This window comes from Lithobates pipiens, unplaced genomic scaffold (assembly GCF_037356315.1).
Source record: "Lithobates pipiens isolate NorthernLeopardFrog02 unplaced genomic scaffold, aLitPip1_a1.2 Scaffold_35, whole genome shotgun sequence".
In the NCBI taxonomy this organism is placed as follows: Eukaryota; Metazoa; Chordata; class Amphibia; order Anura; family Ranidae; genus Lithobates; species Lithobates pipiens.
In genome coordinates this window covers 13,022,230-13,031,305 of record NW_027507811.1, presented here as the reverse complement: position 1 = coordinate 13,031,305, position 9,076 = coordinate 13,022,230, and the positions used below count along the sequence as shown (strand labels likewise).

The following is a 9,076-nucleotide window of genomic DNA, read 5'->3' as shown; positions in this document are numbered from 1 at the left end:
GGAACATGACATTATATTGAGGAATGGAGATGGACCTTTCATATGGTGTACAGTATCTCCTCCTCATTTGTTGGGAACATGACATTATATTGAGGAATGGAGATGGACCTTTCATATGGTGTACAATATCTCCTCCTTATTTGTTGGGAACATTACATTTTATTGGGATAATGGAGATAAACTTTTCATGTTGTCACCTCTCACCACCCACACAAGCGAAGCTTGTATAAGATGTATACACGCTGCCCTGCTATTTAACATCACCACCTTGTAATATATAAATACTGCAGTCTGTGTTGTTTCATCATTTTGCCCTCTGCCTCGTGGTCCATTCTTCTTTTAGGTTACGTTGACGATTATACACACAAAAAAATAAAATAAAACGAAAGACAATTTGATTTGAGATTTATTATCGATAAATGTGAAACTACAGAATGAAAAGTAAACTGATTAAAGTACAATATATATTTTAGTCACATGACTGTAATCTTCAAATCTCATTGGACTTTTTTTGTCGATATATTTTTTGACATTAGTAGCAAAGCAACAAATAAAGACCTGACAAGACCGTCCACCGCTTTAGAGAACAGCGCTTAGCGGGCATGCGTGTGGCACCCACACCAATCCTCCGCCATCTTCTTTTCTTCGCCATCCTCTACATTAACCTTCAGTAAATGGCAGACCGCGGTCCAGATCCAAACCAAATGACAACTCAGTCCGGACCGTCCGCCTGCCATCCTACAGTGCTGGATTCTTACTAAGCAGCAGTCATTGGTTGTTAAAAGCGATGGTGTCCTAGCATCCAATGACAACATGTGCGTGCCCCACCCCCTAAAGCATGCATCTCCTCCCAGCTCCAGCCTCCTGCATGCCTGGCTCTAATGAGCGCTACTTATCTATAGTGAGACTCTGATGTATGGGGGCACTCTGATGGGGAACCCGATATATGGTTATACTCTGATGGGAGAGCCTCATGTATAGGGCACTATGATGGGGAACCTGATATATGGTTATACTCTGATGGGGGAACCTGATGCATGGGGGCACACTGATGGGGGGACCTAATGAATTGAGCACCCTGATGGAGGAACCTCATGTATGGGGGCACTCTGATGGGGGAACCTCAAGTATGGGGGCAATCTGATGAGGGAACCTCAAGTATGGAGGCACTCCTAAGGAGGAACCTCATGTATGGAGGCACTCCTAAGGAGGAACCTCATGTATGGAGGCACTCCTAAGGAGGAACCTCATGTATGGAGGCACTCCGAAGGAGGAACCTCATGTATGGAGGCACTCCGAAGGAGGAACCTCATGTATGGAGGCACTCCGAAGGAGGAACCTCATGTATGGAGGCACTCCGAAGGAGGAACCTCATGTATGGAGGCACTCCGAAGGAGGAACCTCATGTATGGAGGCACTCCGAAGGAGGAACCTCATGTATGGAGGCACTCCGAAGGAGGAACCTCATGTATGGAGGCACTCCGAAGGAGGAACCTCATGTATGGAGGCACTCCGAAGGAGGAACCTCATGTATGGAGGCACTCCGAAGGAGGAACCTCATGTATGGAGGCACTCCGAAGGAGGAACCTCATGTATGGAGGCACTCCGAAGGAGGAACCTCATGTATGGAGGCACACCGAAGGAGGAACCTCATGTATGGAGGCACACCGAAGGAGGAACCTCATGTATGGAGGCACTCCGAAGGAGGAACCTCATGTATGGAGGCACTCCGAAGGAGGAACCTCATGTAGGGGGGGGCACTCTGATGGAGGAACCTCATGTAGGGGGGGCACTCCGATGGAGGAACCTCATGTAGGGGGGGCACTCCGATGGAGGAACCTCATGTAGGGGGGGCACTCCGATGGAGGAACCTCATGTAGGGGGGGCACTCTGATGGAGGAACCTCATGTAGGGGGGGCACTCTGATGGAGGAACCTCATGTAGGGGGGGCACTCTGAAGGAGGAACCTCATGTAGGGGGGGCACTCTGATGGAGGAACCTCATGTATGGGGGCACTCCAAAGGAGGAACCTCATGTATGGAGGCAAGCTGATGGAGGAACCTCATGTATGGAGGCACTCTGAAGCAGGAACCTCATGCATGGGAGCACTCTGAAGGAGGAACCTCGTGTATGGGGGCACTCCAAAGGAGGAACCTCATGTATGGAGGCAAGCTGATGGAGGAACCTCATGTATGGAGGCACTCTGAAGCAGGAACCTCATGCATGGGAGCACTCTGAAGGAGGAACCTCGTGTATGGGGGCACCCTGAAGGAGGAACCTCGTGTATGGGGGCACCCTGAAGGAGGAACCTCGTGTATGGGGGCACCCTAAAGGAGGAACCTCGTGTATGGGGGCACCCTGAAGGAGGAACCTCGTGTATGGGGGCACCCTGAAGGAGGAACCTCGTGTATGAGGGCACCCTGAAGGAGGAACCTCGTGTATGGGGGCACCCTGAAGGAGGAACCTCGTGTATGGGGGCACTCCGAAGGAGGAACCTCATGTACGGGGACACTCCGAAGGAGGAACCTCATGTACGGGGACACTCCGAAGGAGGAACCTCATGTACGGGGACACTCCGAAGGAGGAACCTCATGTACGGGGACACTCCGAAGGAGGAACCTCATGTTCGGGGACACTCCGAAGGAGGAACCTCATGTATGGGGACACTCCGAAGGAGGAACCTCATGTATGGGGACACTCCAAAGGAGGAACCTCATGTATGGAGGTAAGCTGATGGAGGAACCTCATGTATGGAGGCACTCTGATGGAGGAACCTCATGGATGGGGGTACTTTGATGGGGGGGAATCTGATGTACAGGGCATACTGGGCAATTTAGTATGGTGCCATCTTTGCATCTATGCCCCTAAAAATGTGAATGTTTTCACTAAGCTCCCAATTTACTGTGATGTAATTGTACTGCTTCTCCAGCCCTTTCCCCTTCACCATGGAAAATCGGAGGCTATAATCCTCTGGTAGGCTTATATCATTGGGATCCTGGGTTTGCATGCCGGAGTAGCCTATTACGAGGGACCACCACACTGCATGCTGTATTCATTTTTTACATTTTGCAGAATGGACAAAGAGAAATGGGAAGATCTCAAAGGGGTTGGGAGAAGAAGCTGTAAGCATTGAAGCCTCACAATTCGAACCTCCAAGAAACAGAAGAAGCCAACAGAAGACTCAGCCTGATAGACTCCATCTATAAAGAAAACGTGACTTTTGTTGCCAGGATGTACCCCGTTATAAACTCCTTCATTCTCCTCCAGGTGTTCTATGGACTGAACAGTTCCTCCCGGTAATAGCCATCGTACATTAGTCAAGAGTCAGCAGGTGTCTTCTCTCCGATTAGACGTATGTGATCTGTACAACATTTATCCCAGTATTTAAGTTGTTTGGATTCTCGGAGCGGTGTCTTGTCATGCGTGCAAGAACAGATTGTCTCTGGCTGAACCATTTCCCACATTCATACTTCGGGGCGCTCATCTGAGTGAATTCTCTGATGACTTACAAGATTTCTTTTTGTGGCGAAACATTTTCCGCACTCTGAACATGTATAAGGACGCTCACCTGAGTGACTTCTCTGGTGAGTACCAAGGTTTGCTTTCCGAACAAAACGTTTCCCGCACTCTGAACATAAATAAGGACGCTCACCCGTGTGAGTTCTCTGATGTACAAGAAGTTGCTCCTTCACAGGAAAACATTTTCCACACTCCACACATGAATAGGGACGCTCACCAGTGTGATACCTTTGGTGTTTACGAAGGTTTCCCTGGTCAGAAAAACATTTTCCGCACTCTAAACAGGAAAAGGGGCGCTCGCCCGTATGAATTCTTTGGTGTTTATGAAGGTTTCCCTGGTCAGAAAAACGTTTTCCGCACTCTAAACAGGAAAAGGGGAGCTCACCCGTGTGACTCCTCTGATGTGTAAGAAGGGATCCTTTGCTAGAAAAATATTTCCCGCAATCCGAACATGGATAAGGACGCTCACCGGTGTGACTTCGTTGGTGTTTCAGAAGTTGTCGTTTGTCACGAAAACATTTATTGCACTCTGAACAGGAAAACGGTCGCTCGCCCGTGTGGATTCTCTGGTGTATACGAAGGTTCTCTCTCTTGGGAAAACATTTTCCACACTCCGAACATGGATAAGGACGCTCGCCCGTATGAATTCTCTGATGTTCATCGCGTTCAGCTTTGGCAGTGAAACGTTTCGGACACTGTGAACATGAAAAAGGACGCTCACCCGTGTGAATTTTCAGGTGTTTAGTGAGGTAAGATTTCTCCAAGAAACGTTTCCCACACTCTGAACATGAATAAGGACGCTCAATCTTGTGAGATCTCCGGTGTTTAAGAAGTGCTTTTCTCTCAGTAAATGTTCTCCCACATATCAAACATGACAAGGAGCTCCCTCCTGTGTGAACTGGCTCGTGTCTTGAAGAGGATTTCTGGGGATCGGATGGATCTTTTGATCTGTCAACACTGTGAGAACTTAAATGGTCATCTGAAGTCATAGTATGTGATTTATTAGCAGATTCCAAAGGATTAGAGGGATCTATTGATCTCAGATGGACATCTGAAGTCATAGTATGGGATTTCTCAGAAGGTTCCTCAGGATTTGAAGGATCCCTTGATATTAGATGGACATCTGAAGTCATAGTATGGGATTTATCAGACGATTCCTCAGGATTAGAAGGATCCCTTGATATTAGATGGACATCTGAAGCCATAGTATGGGATTTATCAGAAGATTCCTCAGGATTAGAAGGATCCCTTGATATTAGATGGACATCTGAGGTCATAGTATGGGATTTATCAGACGATTCCTCAGGATTAGAAGGATCCATTGATCTTAGATGGACATCTGAGGTCATAGTATGGGATTTATCAGACGATTCCTCAGGATTAGAAGGATCCATTGATCTTAGATGGACATCTGAAGTAGTGATGGCCGAACGGTTCGCCCGGCGGTCGTTTCGCGGCGAATTTCCGACATTCGCGGTCCGCACGTTCGAACGCCTTTTTCCGTCGTTCGCCGCGGCGGACTTACGTGTTTAATGTATACAAGAACTTTAACCTTTGGTGACACGTTTATCATGTGATACAGGACAGCCAATTGAGACATGACAGCACATGGACACTTGTACATTCCCCCTAACCTATAAATACACCCGATCCGGTGGCCATTTTACATTCTTTCTTCTGTTAAGATAGGGACAGGTTCCTGTGTGGAGTAGGGAGAGATAAACCACTAGCTATTTGGTACACAAAAGTTCTTTTCAGGACTGGTATAGGTGTTAGGTGTTGATAGGTTTGCTGTGCTGCTGATTCTTGCAGCAGCCTGAGTGTCTTTTGTTAGTTTAGAGAAAGGGAAAGGACGGTGTATGCTACAGGGACAGCCAGATTAGTCTTTCATCATCATCATCATCATCATCATCATTAGCTGTTACTATCAAGGTCCACAAAAGAGCTGTTCCAGTAACCACTAATCGTTCTCTTTTTTTGCCAATTTGTATAGGGACAGGAAGGAAGCAGTGTTGTCAGGCAGTGAGGGTAATTTTAAAGACTTGCTGTTATTATTAGTTCCACAAAGGTTCTTTTCAGGACTGGTATCAGTGGTACAGTAATAGGCTTGTACATGTATAATATTCTTTCTTCCAAATATAGAAAGGATATTATACTTGACTGCTGCCCTTCTGCTGCAGTCTGCTAAACATTCACAACTCACTTGTTCCACAAAAGTTCTTATAAGGACTGGTAACTTGGTATAGGGTGCTACGGTACATAGGCTTGAGTGCGGTACAGTCTGCTGTTCTGTAAGGACCGCTATCGGTCCACAATAGATAGGGTTGACGTGCACCACTGCTGACCGCTGCCCTATACTGCAGCAGTCCTTCAGCGGTATAGGGACTGACGTACAGTCTGCTAATCACTAACACACAACCTGCTTGTTCCACAAAAGTTCTTATAAGGACTGGTAACTTGGTATAGGGTGCTACGGTACATAGGCTTGAGTGCGGTACAGTCTGCTGTTCTGTAAGGACCGCTATCGGTCCACAATAGATAGGGTTGACGTGCACCACTGCTGACCGCTGCCCTATACTGCAGCAGTCCTTCAGCGGTATAGGGACTGACGTACAGTCTGCTAAACACTAATACACAACCTGCTTGGTCCACAAAAGTTCTTATAAGGACTGGTAACTTGGTATAGGGTGCTACGGTACATAGGCTTGAGTGCGGTACAGTCTGCTGTTCTGTAAGGACCGCTATCGGTCCACAATAGATAGGGTTGACGTGCACCACTGCTGACCGCTGCCCTATACTGCAGCAGTCCTTCAGCGGTATAGGGACTGACGTACAGTCTGCTAAACACTAATACACAACCTGCTTGGTCCACAAAAGTTCTTATAAGGACTGGTAACTTGGTATAGGGTGCTACGGTACATAGGCTTGAGTGCGGTACAGTCTGCTGTTCTGTAAGGACCGCTATCGGTCCACAATAGATAGGGTTGACGTGCACCACTGCTGACCGCTCACCTATACTGCAGCAGTCCTTCAGCGGTATAGGGACTGACGTACAGTCTGCTAATCACTAACACACAACCTGCTTGTTCCACAAAAGTTCTTATAAGGACTGGTAACTTGGTATAGGGTGCTACGGTACATAGGCTTGAGTGCGGTACAGTCTGCTGTTCTGTAAGGACCGCTATCGGTCCACAATAGATAGGGTTGACGTGCACCACTGCTGACCGCTGCCCTATACTGCAGCAGTCCTTCAGCGGTATAGGGACTGACGTACAGTCTGCTAAACACTAACACACAACCTGCTTGGTCCACAAAAGTTCTTATAAGGACTGGTAACTTGGTATAGGGTGCTACGGTACATAGGCTTGAGTGCGGTACAGTCTGCTGTTCTGTAAGGACCGCTATCGGTCCACAATAGATAGGGTTGACGTGCACCACTGCTGACCGCTGCCCTATACTGCAGCAGTCCTTCAGCGGTATAGGGACTGACGTACAGTCTGCTAAACACTAATACACAACCTGCTTGGTCCACAAAAGTTCTTATAAGGACTGGTAACTTGGTATAGGGTGCTACGGTACATAGGCTTGAGTGCGGTACAGTCTGCTGTTCTGTAAGGACCGCTATCGGTCCACAATAGATAGGGTTGACGTGCACCACTGCTGACCGCTGCCCTATACTGCAGCAGTCCTTCAGCGGTATAGGGACTGACGTACAGTCTGCTAAACACTAATACACAACCTGCTTGGTCCACAAAAGTTCTTATAAGGACTGGTAACTTGGTATAGGGTGCTACGGTACATAGGCTTGAGTGCGGTACAGTCTGCTGTTCTGTAAGGACCGCTATCGGTCCACAATAGATAGGGTTGACGTGCACCACTGCTGACCGCTGCCCTATACTGCAGCAGTCCTTCAGCGGTATAGGGACTGACGTACAGTCTGCTAAACACTAATACACAACCTGCTTGGTCCACAAAAGTTCTTATAAGGACTGGTAACTTGGTATAGGGTGCTACGGTACATAGGCTTGAGTGCGGTACAGTCTGCTGTTCTGTAAGGACCGCTATCGGTCCACAATAGATAGGGTTGACGTGCACCACTGCTGACCGCTCACCTATACTGCAGCAGTCCTTCAGCGGTATAGGGACTGACGTACAGTCTGCTAATCACTAACACACAACCTGCTTGTTCCACAAAAGTTCTTATAAGGACTGGTAACTTGGTATAGGGTGCTACGGTACATAGGCTTGAGTGCGGTACAGTCTGCTGTTCTGTAAGGACCGCTATCGGTCCACAATAGATAGGGTTGACGTGCACCACTGCTGACCGCTGCCCTATACTGCAGCAGTCCTTCAGCGGTATAGGGACTGACGTACAGTCTGCTAATCACTAACACACAACCTGCTTGTTCCACAAAAGTTCTTATAAGGACTGGTAACTTGGTATAGGGTGCTACGGTACATAGGCTTGAGTGCGGTACAGTCTGCTGTTCTGTAAGGACCGCTATCGGTCCACAATAGATAGGGTTGACGTGCACCACTGCTGACCGCTGCCCTATACTGCAGCAGTCCTTCAGCGGTATAGGGACTGACGTACAGTCTGCTAAACACTAATACACAACCTGCTTGGTCCACAAAAGTTCTTATAAGGACTGGTAACTTGGTATAGGGTGCTACGGTACATAGGCTTGAGTGCGGTACAGTCTGCTGTTCTGTAAGGACCGCTATCGGTCCACAATAGATAGGGTTGACGTGCACCACTGCTGACCGCTGCCCTATACTGCAGCAGTCCTTCAGCGGTATAGGGACTGACGTACAGTCTGCTAAACACTAATACACAACCTGCTTGGTCCACAAAAGTTCTTATAAGGACTGGTAACTTGGTATAGGGTGCTACGGTACATAGGCTTGAGTGCGGTACAGTCTGCTGTTCTGTAAGGACCGCTATCGGTCCACAATAGATAGGGTTGACGTGCACCACTGCTGACCGCTCACCTATACTGCAGCAGTCCTTCAGCGGTATAGGGACTGACGTACAGTCTGCTAATCACTAACACACAACCTGCTTGTTCCACAAAAGTTCTTATAAGGACTGGTAACTTGGTATAGGGTGCTACGGTACATAGGCTTGAGTGCGGTACAGTCTGCTGTTCTGTAAGGACCGCTATCGGTCCACAATAGATAGGGTTGACGTGCACCACTGCTGACCGCTGCCCTATACTGCAGCAGTCCTTCAGCGGTATAGGGACTGACGTACAGTCTGCTAAACACTAACACACAACCTGCTTGGTCCACAAAAGTTCTTATAAGGACTGGTAACTTGGTATAGGGTGCTACGGTACATAGGCTTGAGTGCGGTACAGTCTGCTGTTCTGTAAGGACCGCTATCGGTCCACAATAGATAGGGTTGACGTGCACCACTGCTGACCGCTGCCCTATACTGCAGCAGTCCTTCAGCGGTATAGGGACTGACGTACAGTCTGCTAAACACTAATACACAACCTGCTTGGTCCACAAAAGTTCTTATAAGGACTGGTAACTTGGTATAGGGTGCTACGGT

General features: G+C 48.0%; 1 protein-coding gene across 1 annotated transcript; it reads right to left on the bottom strand.

The window, feature by feature from the left end:
- Positions 1–388: 388 nt before the first annotated feature.
- On the bottom strand, positions 389–4,930 carry LOC143955240 (uncharacterized). Its single transcript, XM_077465321.1, has one exon. The coding sequence runs from the start codon at positions 4,911–4,913 to the stop codon at positions 3,465–3,467; it is 1,449 nt and encodes a 482-aa protein (XP_077321447.1). The 5' UTR covers positions 4,914–4,930; the 3' UTR covers positions 389–3,464.
- Positions 4,931–9,076: the final 4,146 nt, after the last annotated feature.